Below are 21,607 nucleotides of genomic sequence, written 5' to 3' on the forward strand. Positions count from 1 at the left end.
CCTTACAATAAGAGACACTGCAGTTCCCAAACCAGATTGTGATGCAGCTGGTTAGAACACACTTGATGATCCCCCTGTAGAGAGTGGGGGAAGGTATGTACCAGTTCTCAGCTAGATGGTGTTTCTTATGGTGGACTGTCTGGGGTTTGTCTGTCATAAAGTCCAGGATGCAGTTGCATAAGGAGATGTTGTAGCCTATTAGAGACCGCTTCATGGTGTGCTTCTGAGGGATGATTGTGTTAAAAGCTGACTGAAGTCAATGAAAAGCATTCCAGCATAAGTGTCTCATTTGTCCAAATGAAACAGGGCCAGATGAAGACCAGATAATATGGCATACTCAGTGGAATGGTTCTAGCAATAGGTAAACTGGAGAAGCTCTTGTGATGTGGAAGGTCCAGCTTTTATGATGACAGGTATGAGTGCTATAGGGTGATAGTCATTGAGGCAAAAGACAGAGAGGATGTCTTCGACATGGGTATGGCGATGATGGTAGTTTTGGAGCACAAGGGGAAAACTGCTAGCCTTATGAAAATGTTAAAGCTGGTTTGCACTTTCCAGAGCAATTGGCTAAGTGTGTTGGCTGGCCTGGCTGCTTGGGTTTACTTCCATCAAAGTCCTCATATCAGCAGTGGTCAAGCACAGTACCTGTACTTTCTGAGGATGAATGGACTTCATTGAAGATATAGATCGTAGGGTGTCAAAATTGGTCGTAGAAGTTATGTAGAATATATAGAAGTGAGACATATCGTTAGGTGATATGGTGTTCTAGTCTATGTTAGCATAGATTTCCTGCCGCATGCACTGTGTGTGTCTGGTGTCCAGGAAAGTGGCTGTGGGTTCTCTCTCTCTCTCCTGCTTTGGTGCCACAAGAGATTGACTTCGCTGTTTTAAGGCTACCTTGTCACCAGGGGTGTCATGCATAATGCCGTGCGTAGAATTTACACAAAAAAATGGTGTACAGACAAAAGTGGAAATGTGCGTACACACAAAAAAATCCAGATGTATAGATCTGTGTGTACGCCAATTTCTGCATACTTCCGCTCTATAAATCTCAGTCAGCGTGAAAAGTAATGCTTGTGCACATGCCTGCCGCCCCAACCCAACTCCTCCCAGAATTAAGCCTCTTTGAACATGCAAATCAATATATATTGAAAATGGCCCCTTGTGTTTTGTGTTCTATGAAAAGACAATAGCAAAAGCACAGGGGTGGGGGATGAAGAATTTCAGTGAATACAAAGTAGAGACAAGGAAAAATTTGTTGGTTTAAGCAGTGATATAAACAACAAAAGGAAGTTGATTGAGTGACAGTTCAAGTTCAGAAAGTTGTACTGTGCCCAAAATAAATAAAAAGTGGTCAGTTATCAAAGTCACCATTAGAGGCGAGTCGTAGCCCACCGTCTCAGTATCATACAGAAGTGTATTAGGGTACAAATAAAAGAGAAGCAAAATAGGGACACAGTGGAAAAAAATGTCCACTTTTAATCACAGTTTATTTTATCACTAAAGTAGAATGTCTTAAACTTCATCTTAAAATCATTTCATTTACTAGTTTCTCAAATCCCATCGTAACTAAAGTGGCACGTTAAATGCTTCATATTCTATGTGCTCTTCTATGTACTCTGTGTGTGAATCACTACATGCTTCTTAAACGGGCTTTCTCTTCTGCCGGCAGGACACAGAATACATTACATTTGTGGTATTACATGTGTAAATACATGCTTTATAAAGTGGCTTAGATTGTGCAAAATTAAAACTGTAGTGCAAATTTACAGTGAGGTGGTTGTACACAATATAACAGTCGTACCAGGAGCAGTTGATGGAATGATTGAGTGCGTTTAGGGCTGTTGGGATAAAACTGTTTCTGAACCGCGAGGTCCCGACAGGAAAGGCTCTGAGGCGTTTGCCGTAATCTATGGGTGAATTTCAAATAGACTGTGCGCATAGCTGAGGCAACGTGTGCTAGATGCTGTATCCTGATAATCCTCTTTCTGATCAGCTGCTGTAGAGCTGTGATTCCACACTCTGATACAGTGGGTTAAATACTTAGTGGTGCACTGAGTGTAACAACGCTAAAGCAGTGATGGTATTCGGAATAGTTTGGCCATTCTGTGCATCATTATATGGTTACGGGTTGATTACAATCGGATGCCTTAAGCTAATAAACAATATATGGTTAATTTCAGTGTATTTGATAAAGCCATGTCAGGGATGTGACTCTAAAAAAGAAAGGGATACCATAGCACTGCTTTGACGCTGGTTGCCGTCAGCTTGCAAAACTGAGCGGAGAACTTGTGTACACAAGGGATTGAGCTGGTGTGAAAATGTGCGTGGCTTTACGCCAAATTTAGTTTTCATACATTGTGATGTTTGCATGAAAATGGGCATACGTGATATTTTTATGCGTACGCATCATTTACACATTAAGCCCTGATCTAAAGGCAGCATAATGGGCTTTTAACAGTGCACGTACCTCCATTGTCACCCACGGTTTCTGATTTGCACATGTTGTGATGGTCTTTGAGATGGTTGCATCAGTTATGCACTTGTTAATATAGCCAGTGAGTGATGACGCATAAAGCAGCTGCTTTAAATGTGGCCCAGTCCATGTGATGAAAGCATTCGTGCAATCTAAAACAGCTCCCCCTGGCCACACCCTAATTTGTTTGAGTATTAGTTTGGACTTTTTAAGCAGTGCTCTGTATGTAGGCTGTAGCCTAACAGAAACCTGAGGAGCAAGGAAATGGCTTTGTAAGCATTAAGAGTTTGCAAACACAAGGTCCTGTTTGTTCTGTCCCCTGGTTGGCAAGTTCAGGTGTTGATAAAAATTTAGGAGAGCAGTCTTCAATTTCACATTATTAAAATCTCCAGCCACAATAATAAAACCACTGGGATGTGTGGTTTGTAGCTCTGTAACAGTTCTGTTAAGTACTCTACTACTCTCTGCACTTCTTCAGAATTAACTCACAGAGGCTTGGCAATGGACATGATCAAAATAACGGTAAACTCCAATGGCAAGTGAAAAGAACAGTTACAATTAGACATCCCAGCGTTGGAGAACTCTTCTGCAGAATTTCTGCACTATCTAAAACAATACTAAAAACAATAAAAAATACACATTTCAATATAAAATTAGTCAAAACAAGTCTTATGGGCCAAAAATAAATATATATGTATGTATGTATGTATGTATGTATGTATGTATGTATGTATGTATGTATGTATGTATGTATGTATGTATGTATGTATGTGTGTGTGTGTGTGTGTGTGTGTGTATATATATATATGTATGTATATGTATATATATGTATATATATGTGTATATATATATATGTATATGTATATATATATATGTATATATGTGTGTGTATATACAGTATATATATATGTGTGTGTGTATATACAGTATATATATGTGTGTGTGTGTGTGTGTGTGTGTGTATATATATATATATATATATATATATATATATATATATATATATATATATATATATATATATATATATATATATATATATATATATATATATATATATATATATATAATTTTAACTTTTTTAATAAAATGCACACAAACTATATACATTTTTTACAAACTGTTACAACACAGCTCAGCGTTTTCCATGTGCCACTGATTGTAGCAATCACTAGCAGGCAGAAAGCACAAGGCCGTGGCACATGTCGCTCTCTGCCATTAGACGTCTCCTGGTACAATAGATCACTGTCACGCCGCGTACATGCCTCTATAACTTAATCGAGAGTGTATTTACGTATATCCGTACTTTTATCCATATTTAAAATGCGAAAAAACTTGGTGAAATCACAATAAACCACGCACCAAGTCTGCAGACTGGCACAAATGCCAGCTTCGCGCAGCTCCGATCGATTTTGTTTACAAGTTAGCATGGCAAGTTACATATCGACGTGCTCAGCTGCTCATTGGCTGTAAGTTTGGAGTGTCACTCACAGCGTCCAATCAAACCGGTAGATTCTACCAGGGTTTGGAGTTGTGCGTCATCGTTCAGCAGTCTCTGACACTCGTTGGCTATACGAGGTGCCAGTCACCCCCCAGACCCCTCGTAATTGGCCAACTTTGGTGTCAATCAGAAGCTAACACTTCCGTGTAACATGCTTTAGCATGGTTATTGCCGACAGAAACAAATTACGTCTGATATGACCAATAGAAATGAAAAAAATGTCGGAGCTAGTCTCAAGTTAAGAAACGTTTTCTGGAGTTTTTGTTCCTTTGAGGATCTATCGTGTGTTTTGGACCTAATCGTTTTACTGGATTATATTCCTTGGAGCCTTACGGACAGAATGAGATCAATATTGCTCGGAAATATTGATGTTTGACTTGCAGAGAGCCTTCAAAGGTAGGAAAAGTCAACTCTTAAAAGTTACATTTTTATTTATTTACCTCTCTGTAAAAAAGGATTTAGTGTCAGTGCTGTGGTTGTTGTGTGTCAAAATGGTTTATATCATCGGAAAGACGAGACTCTGAATTTTCATTTGATGTGTAGTATGTCGAGGTGCATGACAGAGGGGCATGCACACATGGCTGTGACATGATTGTGACGTCGTCAAATCGTACCGGGACCGGTACGTGTGCATGTTAAGGGGTTAAAGCTAGAATTGAACTGTCCGCTGGCATCAGAGGGCTTTAGCATCATTCATAAGGCAGTGATATGCAGGTACAAGACTTGTGCACCATTTTTCTCTCAAGGTCCACTCTCTTTTACCCATTACTTAGCAGATTTTTACTGCAGCCAGCAGATGGTCAACAGAAACTGAAAAAGTACATGTATTAAATGCCTGTATTGTTCTGTTACTGGTAGCTATTGCAGCAAAAAACAACTAATACACTGTGCATCCTCCACAGAGAAATATGAGCAGATCTCTAGTGGAGAAAAATAGTAGTTGTGTAACTGATTCAGATGTACTGGAAAGAAAATCAAATCGACTTCCTGTTTTGCTTTTAATAAAAGAAAGAAAAGAGAATAATTATTGTGTGCTTTTTATCTTAGTTCTGAAGAATACCTCGTGGCAGGATCAGTGCTAACGATTCATGTTTTTGTCTTTCTCTTCTCCATCCCTGCAGCCTCTCAGTCCCAGACCTGACACCCAATATTGGTCTTTTTTGGTATTTCTTTGCTGAGATGTTTGAACATTTCAGACCCTTTTTCATCTGCGTATTTCAGATTAACGTTGTCTTCTACACCATCCCTCTGTCTGTCAAGCTGAAGTGAGTTTTTGCCTTTGTCGACTTTTTTTATTCACAATGTTGAATAATGTGATTTTTTTTTTTTAACCTGTTTAAATTTAAAATCAGAAAAGAGTCAAAGGTGTCTTGAGACAGGTACAAGCAGTTATAGGCAAATTGGGAGTAACACATTTTAAGGATATTTTGTATGTTCAGGATTACATTTTTTTTTTCTTTTCTTTTTAGAGAGCATCCCATCTTTCTAATGTTCATGCAGATAGCAGTCATTTCCATCTTTAAGTCTTATCCGACAGTAGGTGACATATCCCTCTACATGGCTTTCCTCCCTTTGTGGCACCACCTCTACAGATGTAAGTGAAGCTTAATTTATTGTAACTGATCTTCGTGAGGGTACTATGTGTTGAGTTGAACTGGGACAATGATCCATTGTGAGCAAAAGACATTTATCCCGTCAGATTTTCATACAGACAAAATTCCCTAGTGAATAGTACAGCAAAGCACTTACACTAAACAGATGAAAATGCAATCCTTGAAGTATCCATTTCACAGGGAAATCTGCTGGAATTACACTCGGAGTGTTAACCTAACATTTTCACACCTACTTAATCCATTTCAGGATCACAAGGCCAGAGTGTATACCAGAAGCACTTGGTGTAAAGAAGGAAAAAACACTGAACAGGGCCGCTAAATTAGGGGAAAAATGCTCTCAATGATTTTGTGACACAGTGCATCCATGTACAGGGACTGACTGAAAGGTTTTCAAGACTATACTTGCCATTCCAGATCTGAAGATTCTTCAGGAGTAGCTGGGCAGCTTTTCCTTTTCAGAGACCCTCTCCTTTACACTTTTTATGTTTTGCAGTGTTTCAAAAAAGCCATGCAGCAGGTTTTGACATCTTCATAGCAGCCATAGATCTATCTTTATTATCTGAACATCTCCCTTTTCTCCATCTTTGAAATGCCTCCAACATCTAAATTACTTTTGCCTTGCCCCTTATCCCTGTTCTGCCTGCTTCAGAAGTCATTGTCACACAGTTAAAGAAAAGTTGCACACAGTCACCATTGCAAAAGAGTCAGTGCCAAAACATTATGTATGTGTACTGTGTAGTATCCAGCCATGATATGGGTTGGATAACAGTGAGACTCCAAATACAAGCAGACCACCAGGCCTTCAGAATTTTTTTTTTTTTTAACCCATAAATATGGTATCTTTTTCAAGTGATTTTCTGGAGTAGTGGACTGTTAACTGAATCTGTCAGATCCCTTCATATTCTCAATTACGTTTTGTTTTGAGCCAATACTCCGATCATCATATTTCTTTCAAGTTGTGTTTGAAGCAGGAAAAGGGCCAGGTACAAAAATACATAAATTCTCAAACCTGTTAATCTAATTTGAGATTATGGGGGTTTAAAGCCTGTTGCAACAGCACTGAGCACAAAGCAAGAATTTAACTGACATACCAGAATGTTGTATGCTATTTAACTTGTTTCAGAGTTCTGGCACTCTTCATACATATAAATAGGATTAACAAAATCATAACAAGACTTATGGAATGTAGCTTCAGCATGAGTAAACCACCCCCCATATTAAATCTTTCAAGTAAATGTCTTCTTGCAATACTTAAAAATTGTCAGAGTCAAATTTATGCTAAATTAAAATTCCATTCTCACACTTGTTAAGGTGTTTACACTAACAGAATTCAACATCATGTCAGACTGCAAATGTGAACTTTACGTAATGATGTGCATGTAATTTCAGTAAAGTAATACAGAATTCCAAGTAGCAAACAAATAGGCAAGCTGATCACGTCTTAAGTTTTTCAGAGTCTGCTTTTTATTACAGGGTCAATAGATTACATATGCATCAGTTGCTCAAGGTCTTCAATTCTCCCTTCATAAGACCTGCAGAAGGTTGAGGAGGGTACTAAGAAGTGAAAATGAAGAGCACTGTATTTGGCCCCCGATTTTTGTGGTTCAGGAGCAAGTGGCTCACTCGTATGTTTTTGACCTAGAAGCATAGGATGAACATCCATTCTGACAGAAAAAGGGACTCATTGTCACTTAACTCTTTTGCAGTCTTGCGTAACATCTTCCTAGTGTCCATCGTGCTGATTGCCTGTTCAGTGTTATTTCCAGTCCTCTGGCATCTGTGGATCTACGCTGGAAGCGCCAACTCCAATTTTTATTACGCTATAACACTGGCCTTCAATGTTGGGCAGGTATGTAGAAATTGCTTGTTTAAGAACGGGTGCCGTGCCTCCAGAGATTGTGTATTATCACAGAAGTGTGACGGATGGTAAAGGAGGCTTTGAGGGACCTTCACTATTGCATAACTCATCTGTTGATGTCTAATCACAAAGGCTTGCATTAGTGCTTCTACTCCAGTAGCCACATAGTGTTTAACTATTACAATATAATTATCAACTAGCTGTTCTACCCATCTAAGCCAACTTCTATCCGTCTGGTGGTTACTCTCTGTTGCCTCTATTTAGTGTTAACATTTGCATTGCACAATCTATTGGAATGTATTTTGTTATGTGTGTTGTACTAAAATGCATTGCATTTTTCAGCAGACGGTGCATCACAAACACTAGCACTGCTTTCACAACTCCCATACCACACCGCATATAATGGAGACATAGTAACCAGACAGACACAGATACATTATCCACCTTCAAAGTACAAGTATTTTATATAAATAGTGTCTTTCCTGTGCTGAAAGTCCTTAAGCCAGTGGCCTTCTCCTCCACTTGTTTAGCTGCTCCATACTCCCACCTGCTTCTCTCATATTATCTTTCTCTTCTGCTTACAGATTTTGCTAGTCTCTGATTATTTTTATGCTTACCTGCGACGTGAACATCATCTCATTCATGGACTATACCTCAAGAAAAAGGATGGCACAGAAGAGACACTGATTTTAAAATAAGGACTTTTTTTTAACTGTCAATTGTACTCACTAACTTGAAAATTAAACATTTTTATCAGTGATTATTTTGCATGACTCTTGAAGTATTACTTCAGCAATTTTTTTTTTTTTTTGCCACTGAAGCAAAGACCCTCTGGTGATTTCTTGAGGAGACCACCTTCAACTGTGCATCCATCTCCGATTCTGCTTCCATGACCTTCTGGGGGGGAAAAAAAGTTGCATTTTGCTTGGCCAGGACCCTTCCAAGGATAAGGCATTGGAGAAAGACTAATCAATAAACAAGGCTGGAGGTGATGCATCATTTGTACCAGCAGGTGGCACAACAAAACAACTTACAACAACTGGCAATTAAAATACCAAAGTCTCATGAAGCGTATTTCTGTAAACCTTGTATAGCTTGTAGAATTAACAGTGCTTACATTTTACAGAGCCATTATGTAAGAGATGAATCATCAAATTCTATATGGTCCGTTCTGTAATCAATATTGAGAGCAAAAAAATATTGAAAGTACGGAGTAATAATAATCAATAGAATTCCAGTAGGGATCTCTCTCTGCGACTTTTTTCATGCTGTGAAATGTCTGATCTGAATGATTAGTGTCCATTTTCCCTTAATGGGTCAGCTATACATACAGTATATGGTAAGCATTAAATTAGTATTTAAATGGGTATGCACACCTAATATTTGCACAAAAGCAAGGGTCACAACCTGCAGAACACCAGGAATTGCACAGATGTGGCTAGCAAGAGAAAACCTTGCGTGTCATTCCTGACACACATCAGCCCATCATTCACACACTGGTGGTCATTATGTGGCCCTCTGTAGACAAGAGACACATGGCTGCGATCTGAATTCGACAGGCCTCTGTATTCATTCTAGTCTTATAAGAAAATGGTTACCAATTATTACTGTGCACTAACTGCCAGTCGTCTTAGCTTTGTCTGTCCAAGGACATTGCAGTATCACAGCCTAAATTCTACAAGAATGTTATTTATATATATATATATTCAAACTTGCCTTTTCTTTCAGAGTTTGTAAATTAACACTATGGAACTTTTACAAATAAATTTTGAGAACCCTTTATTGTATTAATTGTATACTCAACCTGCAGTGAAACCATGTTTGAAAGAACAGTCCATGATGATGCAAGCTTCATGTTTGCTGTCACTGGGGTTTATTCTGTGGTCGGCCATTGCTATCTGTACAGTACCTGGATTTCACGGCCAGTACTCTGTGTGTTTCTTCTTGCATTATTTCAGCTTGCCAAGCCATCGAAATCTTTAATAGCAACTGAAGCAAAGCTCAACATGGAAGGCGGCATTCAATGTAACAGTGGCACCAGCAGATTGGCAGGCAGGCTGACTTTCCAGAAGATTATATTATTTGCTGCTCTGCAGTACGAGTTGGGTAAGTGAATTGTTTGGATTACTTCATGCTGGGTAACCGAGGGGCTGATGAGTGGGCTTATGAGGTGAGAAGATTACGAACAGTGACACACCTGCCACTTTAGAACACTGGCATTTCAGACTGAGCCACTGTGTCCGGCAATGTGGAGAAAGTAAAAGATCAGGCCCACACAAAAGACTAAACACCATGTTGTGTGTATGTATATACATATTTATCTACCATTGAAGTTATCTGACATACATTATAACAGCTGACAGGTCTTATTTTTAAAATGAAGAAAATCATGCCATCAAGGATAATAAAGGGCACAGTGAACCAGGCAAACCACTCACTCAGACAGACCTAAAACAACACACACTGTAAGAGAAAGAATGCATTCCCCGTACAGGAGGAACCAGCTCTTTTGAACCCCCCCCAAATTAATATTTACATAATTAAAGTGAATTTGATCTCCTAGGAAGTAAATATCATTTGTCTATATAATAAAGTGCAAACAAGCTTATTTATTACTACACATAGAGTTGATGACCAAATTGATGATGCTGCCCCTAAGAAATTTTCTCATGCTTGTTACAAAGCACCAAATTTGCCACTATATTTGGATATCATTTGGTGCTTAGATCATGGTATTCGTTCAGCATGGCCACTTATGCAGATTAATCTGCTAAATGTTTTAATTAACATCATCTTCTACCCTGGGCTTCTTACAAACTGCACTCATACACTGCTCAGCCCTGGCACAGTTTTGTTTTTTTTCTCTTCTAAATTTGTAGTGTAAGAAAAGGCATGAGATATTTGTCCTTTTTAGGATCCAGGTTGAAAGCAGAGCATCTTGGGAGCACAATCATTTGAGTCAAAAAAATGAAAAGTTATTTTCAGGTATCAGGTTAGCTTCAAGCAGGCTAAAGCACTAACTCAAAGTTGAGGCTTGCAACAGGGACATTTCACTTGAGCCTGAGCAGACCTTCCAGTTCTGAATCTCGACCCCCAGAGCCCTTTCTAAACACTCAGAACCAGGGGAAGGCCCGTGGCGTGGACCACATTTTGTTTTTGCTCTATTTGGGGCAGCAGCAGTACTGAAACTGTTGAAAATGCCCCGCTGCTACACCTTTATTTCTATTAAATACTAGGCTATAGCAAGGCAGTGTCATGATTTAAGGCCTTGAAATATTTTGGCAACGAGTTTTAAAGGTTTACAACAACCAATCAGATTCAGAAAGTGCATGGTTATGGTGAGAAGGCAGCTTGTGCATTGTTTTTTGTTGCTTTAAAAGAGCTCACCATCACACACGAGCTTGGGTGAAGTGTGCATGGTGACACCTGATAGATGTGCTCTGCGTTTAACTAGAATCCTCAGTTACCACTTGTGGCTGCTGCTCTCTTTGCCAAATCGCCAGGCCACAACTGGTGACAGGGCTTCGGTCCTTAACGGCCAAATGTCTCCTGAGAGGCATAGACCATATAGAGAAAGCCATCCTCATCCTTCTCCTGCTCGTAGATCTCTGAGATTGCACTGGAAACGCTCACCATGCTGTGCTGGTTCACCAGGAGAAAGAAGGCCTGCGTCGGGTTGAGCTGTAGGCGGCGGCTGAGGAAGACAAAGATGAAGAGCAGGGTCATTAATAACAAAACTGCTGTAACCTATATTAAAATAAAAATGGACAATTGCATGCAGCTCTGTACAGAGGCAATGCAGAAACCTTAACCATTGGTGTGAATGTTTTGACAGACACAGTTCCTGCTCTCTCAGCTCTTATAAATTTTAATGTTTTCACTTTATGTTCCCAATAAAAGACGTATTATGACCAAATCTTATTGAAGAATTTCATTTATTAACAGAAGAAATGAGTACACATGCAGTCCTGGCACTGAGAAACAATGGAAGTCACACGAATTAACGTGAAAATTGTCAATCGGTTACATGGCAAATTGGTTAAATGTGTATCAATAGACTGTGCTGAAACAGTTGGTGGAGATGGTGCGGAAGATGAAAACATCAACTTACAAAATCACGAAGAATATCTACAACCATTAACACCGTCCGGTCTTCCACCGGCCGAATTACTGTTGAAAGAAGGATATATCGTAATGTTATTGTGTGATGAACTATGCAATAGCACAAGATTAGTTGAATTCAAAATTGGTGGAACAATTAGTTTTATTTATATATACTAGGGGGTTCTGCCCCCTGCTCGCCAACCCCTGGGTTTGGTCCTGTGGAAATTTGTTAATTGTCATTGCAAAGGCTAAACGCACCGGAAACTGCAAACAGTTTAATACGAATGGCATATCGAGATCTCCTTTTTGCCCAAACACTGTTTCGAGTTCATTGAATAAAAATAAGACTTTCTGATAAAAGAATCCATTTACGAAAGTGGGAATATCCAGAGCCGATGTAGCCGGTGTCATTGATGTCCAGAAGCTGCAGATTTTTGGCCACTGTGGATTGCACGTCATTGTGATAAAGAAATCTGGCCGACCGATAGTTCTGGATCTTGCCATTGCATTAGGATATAACTGTTGCAATGCTCTTGGACTACTTTGATATGATGATGGTAATATTACTGTTTTACCCATTTTAAATTTGTCTGAACTATTGGTATTTGAATGTTGCTGGGAGAGAAAAGTACAGGAGTGGCAGAGAAGTGAACTGATACACTTGTGAAACCTGCAGAGCCGCCACAAGCTTCAACCTTACAGTGCGTGTAGTTAACATGAACGCCGTTCTCGCATGTACCACTCGGCGTCTTCACATACAAAATAAGAAATGTAAATGGCAGTGTGACCTGCCAAACAGTCTTTATATGCCATTGCCCAGGCCAGTGTGAGAGACTCACCGTATGATCTTGACCAACTCGCTCATGTTCACGTGATCTGGGACCAGGAACTTGGACTTGTCCAGGACAGGCAGTTGCTTCTCTCCTTTGTACCGCTCAATGATGACCTTGTAAACAAACACACAGGTAACTGAGTCAGGGAACAAAGAGCACCAAGGGGTGGATAAGCCCCTCGGAGTGCTGACGTACTAATTCATGCTTTCTTATGGTTAAGAGGGTTTAAGTTTATTTTTGGGGTGTTTCATATTTTCAAGAAAAATGGCCAGCTTGGAGTCTTCTCTACAAGAAGAGCCTCAAGATTTGAGGCAGCAAACACTGATCTTTCCTTGTGAGTTTGTAAGCAATTTATCCTATCGTGACCCCCAAGGACCGAGGTCCTATTCAGAGTAGAGTCATTTTATCAGCACAAAAATGAAGCCTGGACTGGCAGCATAAACTGGAACCTCCCATTTAGGGGAGAAATGCTACGCTGCAATGCCATCCATTCAATTTCTTTTACAACCCCAATTTTGCAGCACGTTCCATTCAACCTTACCAGCCTTAGGTGTAGGGCAAGAAGAGAACAGGGATAATAACAATTATTTATTTCGTGTATAGTTCAAAACTCACAGAAGGAATGCCTCAATGGGTTTTAACAGGCCCTGTTTTTTGACATTTCGAATCATTCATTCAAATTAAATGATTTAACTGAACAAGAACTGCCTAGCCCTACTTAGAGCTGGACCCCAACTCCAAGCTTGCTATAAACCTCCTATTTATATGTGCATTACCTTAAAAGGATCCTTTAGGGTGGTCACCTTTTACATGTAACCGTGGTGGGACGGTGTCAGTCTGTGACACAGTGCACTCATGCAGGCCCCAATTAACTTAACGCACTAAACTGTGGGTTGTAAGAGATGACACTTTTTTATCCTGGAGTAAACCCAAAAGGGTGCTGGGACAATGTGCAAATTCGAGCTAATCCACAGCCAAGCTAAGAATTAATAAAGCTCCCTTGGACTGTTAAGACAATGGCACTAATAAGCAAGGTACTTCCATACCTCCTTCTGAAATGCCAGTAACAAGATGACGAGAGGCAGACACACAGGACAAAGGAGAAAATAAAAATGTCTCCTCAGCCTGATAATGGGAACCTTGGCACTGGGACAGTGCGTGCGTGAGGGTAATGTTCATTCATCTTTGAAGAGGATTTACTGTCCTCGGTATGTTAAAAATAAAATTATCAGTTTTCAATAAAAGAGTGCTGAAATGTCGCTTTAGTGATAACAGTACCAGATGGCTTCGATGTTCTACTGAGCAGTACAAGACTTGACACAGAGCACACATAACATCCCAAGAATCTGGTTAAAGGTTAAGGACACTCACTGGTATTTTGTTGGGATGCTGGTCTCGGATTTGCTGAACTTCTTTGCAGCGGTCAGCTATCCAAAAAACAAAAATTCATTACTTAATTAGTCAATCTATCAATAAATAAAATCAAGAGCATTGATTCGTCAGTGTAACACATTTTAAAACCATAGCAGAACCCCACATCTTTTCTTTGTTCAAACATAAACATCTCACCCCTCAGTCAGAACTGGATTTGTATACCATTATGGCCTGCATGCCATCATGCCTTTCAGAATTTGGAAAGTATTTGACATTAAGAAGATGCTGCTGAGGAAGTGATGTCCACACATTTACGGAGTATTTTAATGTTCAAATTCTATACACGTCCGATGTTGGTTAATGAGCTTCTGAGGACCCCCTTCATTTAACCAAATACATACTAGCAAGTAGACAAACTTAACTGTCTAACCATAAGTCTGTATAATCAATTCCACCTTATTAATGCAGCTCATGGACAAAGGGGCTAAAGTCCATCTTGGTCACACTGTGTACAAGGCAGGAACCAACTCAGGATAGGGTGCTGGACCAATCAAGTCAAGTCAAGTTGAGGAGCATGCACTGGGACAGTGCGTTGCCACACCCACCACACAACAAAACAGCTCGGGATTCCAGTTGGCAACCCCCTAGGCAGACACGCGGTCCAGTCCCACCCTCCAGAAATTACCCTCTATCTGCTGCAACCAGGTGTTACGTGAGCGACCCCTTGGCCTGGTCCAGCCACTTGGGTCCCCACCAATGAGGATCCTGTGAGCTAAATAACCATCAGGGACTTGCGCCAAATGGCCGTAGTGCCGTAACTGATGCTCCCTCACAATGCGCCTCATTCGGGACTCCATGAGCAACCACTCATTTGACACAAAGTCAAACCAACGTTATCCAAGGGTTCACCGAAGAGACACAGTACCAAAGGAGTCCAGTCTTCGTCTCAGGTCACTGGATAGCATCCATATCTCGCAACCATATAGCAAGACAGGAAGCACCAGGACTCTAAAGACTTGGACCTTCGTCCTTTTGCATAGATATCGGGAGCGCCACACACCCCTTTCCAGCGACCTCATGACCCCAGATGCTCTCCCTACTGACTTCATAGGAAGAGTCACCAGAGATATTAATGTTGCTGCTGAGATAAGTAAACCTCTCAACAAGGTCGACACTCTCTACGCAAACAGACACACTGCTGATGACTGTGCCTAAGGGGTCATTAAAGGTATGGATCTTGGTTTTTATCAGGACACTCGCAAGCCCAGACACTCGGACTCCTCGCTCAGTCTCTCGAGTGCCACGATCAGAGCCTCCATTGACTCTGCAAAGATCACAGCATCGTCAGCAAAGTCAAAATCCGTGAATCTTTCTTCACCAACAGATACCCCACAGCCGCTGGACCCCATGACCTTGCCCAATACCCAGTCCATACAAGCATTGAACAGAGTAGGAGCAGAGCACACCCCTGACGAACGCCAGAATGAACTGGAAAAAACACAAAGGTCCTGCCTCCACTCTGCGTAGCACTCACAGTACCAGAGTACAGGCCGGCTATGACATCCAGCAACCTCAAGGGGATCCCGCGAACCCTCAGGATGTCCCACAGGGGCAGCTCGATCAACTGAGTCGAACGCTTTATGAAAATCGACAAAGGCTGCAAAGAAACTCTGCCGATGTTCGCATTTGCGCTCCATGAGAACCCTCAGTGCCAGGATGCGGTTGATGGTAGACTTCTTAGGCGTAAAACCAGACTGCTCCGGTTGACCATTCAAGCTCACTCCAATTCGCAGTTTACTAGGCATACACATCTTTGAGAAGTGGGAGGAAAATTGTGGTACTTGGGAATAAAAATAAATGTATGCTGATACTGAGAGATAGCACAAACTCCTCTCAGACACCAACCACTGTGCCACCAACAAGGTCCAAATGATGGGATTGACACCAATCTAGGGTTCTGCCACCTGAAAGCTGCATTAGGCCGGTTAAGTAATGGATGGGTAGATGGAGAGAAATCTAAAACCTTAAAGCATGGGTTTAAGCCAAGCAAAAGAGTGAAGGTGTTGTGCTTGTCAGGCGCCAACATCTTAATCTAAATTATGAAGAAATCACCTCAACACGTTGCATGCCAATCCTGTGATACCTGTAACAATCAAAGCTCCAAAATAAGTGATGTGTCAGTCACAAACACATAAGCTGCACTCCAGAGGTCTCCTTATTTATCAAAGAAGCCGACATTTACTCAAATGTCCGTAAAATTCCAATCACACCACGAAAGGTCTTTAAGGCATGATACGGTCTAAAGGGTTGTTTAGTAACGCAAGCCAGTTGTGTAAGTCCACCCAGTGTTATCCTACCAGAAAAGTCTAATTTATCCATCATCCAACCTGCTATATCCTAACTACAGGGTCACGGGGCTCTGCTGGAGCCAATCCCAGCCAACACAGGGTGCAAGGCAGGAAACAAACCCTTCGCAGGGCGCCAGCTTACCACAGGGTGCGCACACACACACACACACACTAAGGACAATTTATAATCGCCAAGCCACCTAACCTGCGTGTCTTTGGACTGTGGGAGAAAACCGGAGTACCCGGAGGAAACCCACGGAGACACGGGGAGAACATACAAACTCCACGCAGGGAGGACCCGGGAAGCGAACCCTGGTCTCCTAACTGCGAGGCAGCAGCGCTACCTACTGCGCCACCGTGCCACCTCAGTCCAAACCATCACAAGCCAAATTGGCATTCTGGATGGGGCTCTTGGGATATTGAGCACAGCTGAGCCAAAAGAAGCAGCCATTGCGATAATGGGAGTTCTCTGTGTCTTGTGAGGAAACAATAGTTCACTGCCATAGACTGTGCTCTGTAACAAGAGAGACTGAGAGAGCAGGACAGTCTGGGAACAATCAAAGTTACGGCCAGAGCCCGTGTATCCATACAGATGAGCTAGACAACTGCCTAGAGCAGCACTTGACTAAAGGCAGCCAAATATACCACTGTAAACCATTATGGGCCCTTCTGTGAATGAGATGGCACTGCATGTCATCCTACCAGGCTCTCTAATCACGTCAAATGGCTGAGAAGTGTGCCAGTCCCAAACTCTATGACACTGGCACCAGTTCTGATCAGCTGAGTGACACATTGTCAAGTGCACCATGTTAAAATGACCAGAAAACTGGCTGCAAACAGAAACAGACAAGACGGTAAAAAGAATCGACTCTCCAACAATTCAAAGAGTCATTCATAAAATGCATACAATTAGACAATCTGCCATCATTAAATAATGGATTCCACTAGGAACTTCACTTCACTGCATTAAAACAGCAGTGGACAGGGAGGGTTCTGCTACCAAGAAACCAGGAGCCTAGTGTGCCTCCCCCCTGAGCTAAGCGATCGAGACCAGATCATCTCGGAGAGACACGCAAGACAAGACATTACAACCTTAGGAAGCAAAACCTATGAGATGGCAACCTTTGCACGTCATGCCCTACTTACAAACAATTTAAAACAAATTCACTGACTTCTAACATGGAAAAAGTGTACCAATGCGCTTCCGCAAGGCAAATATCCCCTACCCTAACGCCTAACCCTAACCCTATTCCTAACCCTAGTAGTTGTTGGAATGCATTTGGCAGACACACTTCAGGTGCTTCCAGCTCTTAAAACAACGACAAGCAGAACACGCAGCAAGCCAGCGTGCATTCAGCCCTCACACTAACACACTCCTCCCCCCACACTCCTCCTCCTCCTCCTCCAGAACACTTGCAGCAGAGACGCGAAGTGGCAAGAGGACAGCTGCTGTGCAGGCTTTTAAGTGATTGACGAAAAGCGTGACAAGCACAACACACAGCTGGCCAGCAGCAGAAAGACACCAGCTGAAGCGATCGCATCTCATTAGTGTGCGTTCAATCCCCCTCCCCCCCAATCTGCGAGGAGCTTTATAAGTCCTGCGAGAAAGAGATTTAACCACGCCCGGGGCAAGAAATGAAGGACAAATATTGTTTTTACAAAAGTTTTAAAGTAAGAATGAAAATAATGCATATGTAATAATTCCCATGAAAATAACAATCTCTTTAAATTGTTTATCCGGTAAACCAAACCCAGGGGTGGAGCCCCCTAGTCTCCTTGAAAAAAGTCTTGTCTCGTCTCTTTTTATATAATAAACAGATATCATAATGTAAACCCCACGTCCCCTCTGTTGATGCGAGAGGAGATTACTTTACCGAGAGATTAGCACTGCTGCAGGACTGTGTGCGCTAAACTACATTCAGGTGCTGGACATTTTGCAGCTGGCCACCATGTATCTTGTATAGCCTATCTGATGAGTGTGGAAAGTGGAAGTGCCAGTGACAGTTTAATAATTACTCGGCGTACGTATTGCCAGATAGGGGATTTGCTGTGGAGTTTATGTGTTACGAGGGAGCCACACACTCTTGTGTTTTACCCACAGCAGCACAATACCACGTGCCAGCCTTAGTTACCACACGCCGCTCCGTTCAAGCATTTGTCTGCAGGTTGGCATCTCTGTTTTGGCCGGTAAGGCCAAGTGTGGCCATGAGAGAGCAATAAAGAGGAGGCCTGTTGTAAAAACCTCAGCATGTTTCAAAGACATGCAGGTTAGGTGCTTTGGTGATCCTAAATTGTCCCTAGTCTGTGCTTGGTGTGCGTGTGTGTGCCCTGTGGTGGGCTGGCACCTTGCCCAGGGTTTGTTTCCTGCCTTGCGCCCTGTGTTGGCTCGGATTGGCTCCAGCAGATCCCCTGTGACCCTGTAGTTAGGATATAGTGGGTTGGATAATGGATGGATGTTTTCTATTAACTCTGTGTTGCATTTTGAGCTACAAAACCTGCATTTTTATCACTTTTTAATTTAATATTGTTTTTTATCAGTATGTTGCTGCTGGAGTATGTGAATTTCCCCTTGGGATTAATAAAGTCTCTATCTATCTAAAACACTACGCACACGTATAAACACATAGAGTATACACTCCTGCAATCACTGGTGACTAGGAAGCTCGCTCATATTGCTTTGTTAGGAAGGTATTCAGCAATCAGCAAAATAAGACGAATGAAGGACATGGCTGGAACAACACTGTGCTGGCTGTGTGCATCTAAAGAAGCTGATCTTATCGATTAGTGCCTATTACTGCCATGCCAACCTTTTCACAGCTAGTGGCTATCCAAGTGGAGCATTTGATTTCATTGACATTTACCCGGGAAAAAAATAAAAAACTGTTAACACAGTCAACACTAGGCAGGTGCAGCTCTGTCCAGCAAAGCCCTCGAAACCCGATCCCCCAGTCTTGTGACTGGCTCAGTTGCTCAACTTCCTGTTGACTTCGGATCCACGTGCCCAGAATTCTCAGACAAGTACATCCAGATGCCAACCCCATCACAGATGCAAGCGAGTGACGACAGCGTATTAAAATAGACCCTCTGACACTAACCCCCCAAGGCACTATTGCTCATTGTATTAGTTTGACTTACTGATCTTAGTCTTTCTAGCTGTCCCATCAGTAAATCAGAGGCTATGAAGCCAAGCAATCACTACATCTCCTAGTGGCTATGGGCACACACTTTTAACACTTGGTGGGTAACTGTGTAGACTTTCAGCAATCGTCACTGCTCACGCTACACATCAGGCCATTCTACACTTCTTTACTTATTTGTGTACTGGGATCAGTTTGGAATTTCTAGTTAACCTCAGCAACACAAACCCTACATACAAATGGGAAGAACTTGCAAGCCTGTTACAAACAATGGCCACCTTTAGGATTTACACCAGGGTTGCTAGATCTGCAGAGCAAGACGTATATTTACAGATCCAAAAGGATTTATTTTTGAGCCAGCTTTAGCATTTTAGATATTCTCACAATTGTTATACACTTGATGTAATCCAGCTTCAATAATTCACGGTCAGCAGTTTTGCACATTTTCTCCATGTCAGTGTGTGTGTTTTTATTTTTTCATTGGACACACTGTTTCGCTTGTACAAGCATGAGTTAACAGTATAGCCACACCGACATCCTGTCCAGACTTCTTGGGTCCTGCCTTGCATTTGGTGCCTCTAGACTGCCAGAGTGCAGATGTCCTGTCCCAAAGCTGTACAAATATTATCTGGATACAGGTAAAAAGGTGAAGGGACAGAATACAGTGCTTGTTATGATCTGGTAACTGTAGCTACAGTCCAATACATAGGGAGAGGTCAGATGCACAGTATGCATTTCCTGCATGTCAAGAATATAAAATCCGATAATGATCTTAAACTTTTTCCTAGGGGTGTTGGATTTTAAAAGAAAAGCACGCGTCACAGTACGTGGATTGTTTTTAGCATTGGCTGACTCGTTTCATTCCCCTATAAAATGCCATTCAAAAGGTGCAGTATGTCCAGTAAATAGGACCTGCCATGCCGCGTCCTTTCCTATTGGCTACAAGAGGTGTCTGCTCCGATCGATCGGCTTTGTTTTCGTGATGTGCAGCACGCATGCTCGCGCCAGCCTTACCCTCCGTATACAAGGGCCGTTAAAACAGTGATGCTTCAAATACAGTTCTGGTAAAACGCGATGACATCACGATGGGAAAAGGCAAAATGACAACACCACACAACTAACCCCCCCTTAAAAAAAAGGTACCGAATGGAAGAGAATATGTGTCCGTTTACAGTGAACACGGGGTGCCCGTCAGGTAATTTAAAGCGAGGATCAGCCACTCATTTTAGTCTAAACGACTTATTCGATCCATGTTTTAACATACTTGACAAAGCACAATATCGAGAGCGTTCACATAAAGGTTCAAAACACCACTGGTCGACTTTTTTACGATGTTTCGAATATACAAGAACATCAAGTCCACTCATAAGCATCGCCCCGCAGTGTAGTGCAGATCTTATTCCTCATCCCCTTATCGCAAAACAAAAAAGACAAAACATGGGTCAGGCTTGACTTGCTTCTTAACGATCGTCATTATCTTCCAAGCCGGGAGGCCGCATCCTTGCCACAATCCCATAATTTCACGGTGTTGTGATGACAAGTAAGGCGAGAAAAGGCAAAAAAAAAAGAAGCGAAGCAGTTAAAGGCTTACCAAAACTCCTCCTTTGTTTAAAGGGTCTGTCAGACGGCATGTTTCCGCGTAGCTACCCCTTGCTATATCGCTTGCTGCTGCCACTGTGCCCGAGTCACGCCGTGACGTCACCTCGGCGCACTTAAAGGCACATGCGTGAAATATCGAGAAACATGGCACGATGGTACTTTAACTTACGGTGTCGACTAATTGGGTTTAATGTTGCATTATGCACGACAGATTTATGTGTACGCTTAGGGTTTGCCAGATAAGAAAATTAGAAATACGGGACACTTTTAAAATCTCTCACTATATATATATGTATACATGCCCCCTACACACCCAGACCAATATATTGTATAAAAGTAGAGACATAAATTAAAAAAATAAAGTAAGGATTTTAATGGGTTATGAGGAAAACAAAAATAAAATCATTTGAAAATTATTTAATGCAAGCTAAAATAAAATTCTGTAAAAGTGAAACCATTTGAAAATATTGACTTAATACAGACAACAGAAAAATATTATTATTATTTAAAAAGACAGTTAGAAAAAAGTGGGCCGTGGCAGGTAGTACCAACGCCCTTTGTTGACAGTCGCTGGATGTTGCAATGCTGATCCAGAACTGCACGGCAGCGCGGCCGGAGAGCAAAACGATAAGAGTGTCGCCGTCCTCAGCCAACCAGAGCAACTGAACAAGTTACAGACAGGCAGCAAACACTCGTGTCCTCGTTACATTTGGGTTGTTTTCATCAAGAGAATCTGAGAAAAGGAAGTATAATTACTTATAAAG

General features: G+C 41.7%; 2 protein-coding genes across 2 annotated transcripts; one reads left to right on the top strand and one right to left on the bottom strand.

Moving 5' to 3' along the window:
* Positions 1-5,032: 5,032 nt before the first annotated feature.
* LOC120521954 (phosphatidylinositol glycan anchor biosynthesis class U protein-like) lies at positions 5,033-9,228 on the top strand (the record flags this gene model as incomplete). The annotated part of the gene is made up of 4 exons (XM_039743216.1): positions 5,033-5,242; positions 5,447-5,571; positions 7,297-7,439; positions 8,033-9,228. Coding segments are annotated over 4 exons (592 nt in total), but the record flags the coding sequence as incomplete, so codon positions are not given.
* A 520-nt stretch (positions 9,229-9,748) lies between these two features.
* Positions 9,749-20,953, bottom strand: LOC120521952 (microtubule-associated proteins 1A/1B light chain 3A). Its single transcript, XM_039743215.1, has 4 exons — positions 20,836-20,953; positions 13,757-13,812; positions 12,392-12,498; positions 9,749-11,142 (listed from the first exon to the last, which is right to left on the bottom strand). Exons 1-4 carry the CDS (start codon positions 20,873-20,875, stop codon positions 10,980-10,982), a joined length of 366 nt encoding a protein of 121 aa, XP_039599149.1. The 5' UTR covers positions 20,876-20,953; the 3' UTR covers positions 9,749-10,979.
* Positions 20,954-21,607: the final 654 nt, after the last annotated feature.

Source organism: Polypterus senegalus, unplaced genomic scaffold (genome assembly GCF_016835505.1).
Source record: "Polypterus senegalus isolate Bchr_013 unplaced genomic scaffold, ASM1683550v1 scaffold_2829, whole genome shotgun sequence".
NCBI lineage: Eukaryota > Metazoa > Chordata > Cladistia > Polypteriformes > Polypteridae > Polypterus > Polypterus senegalus.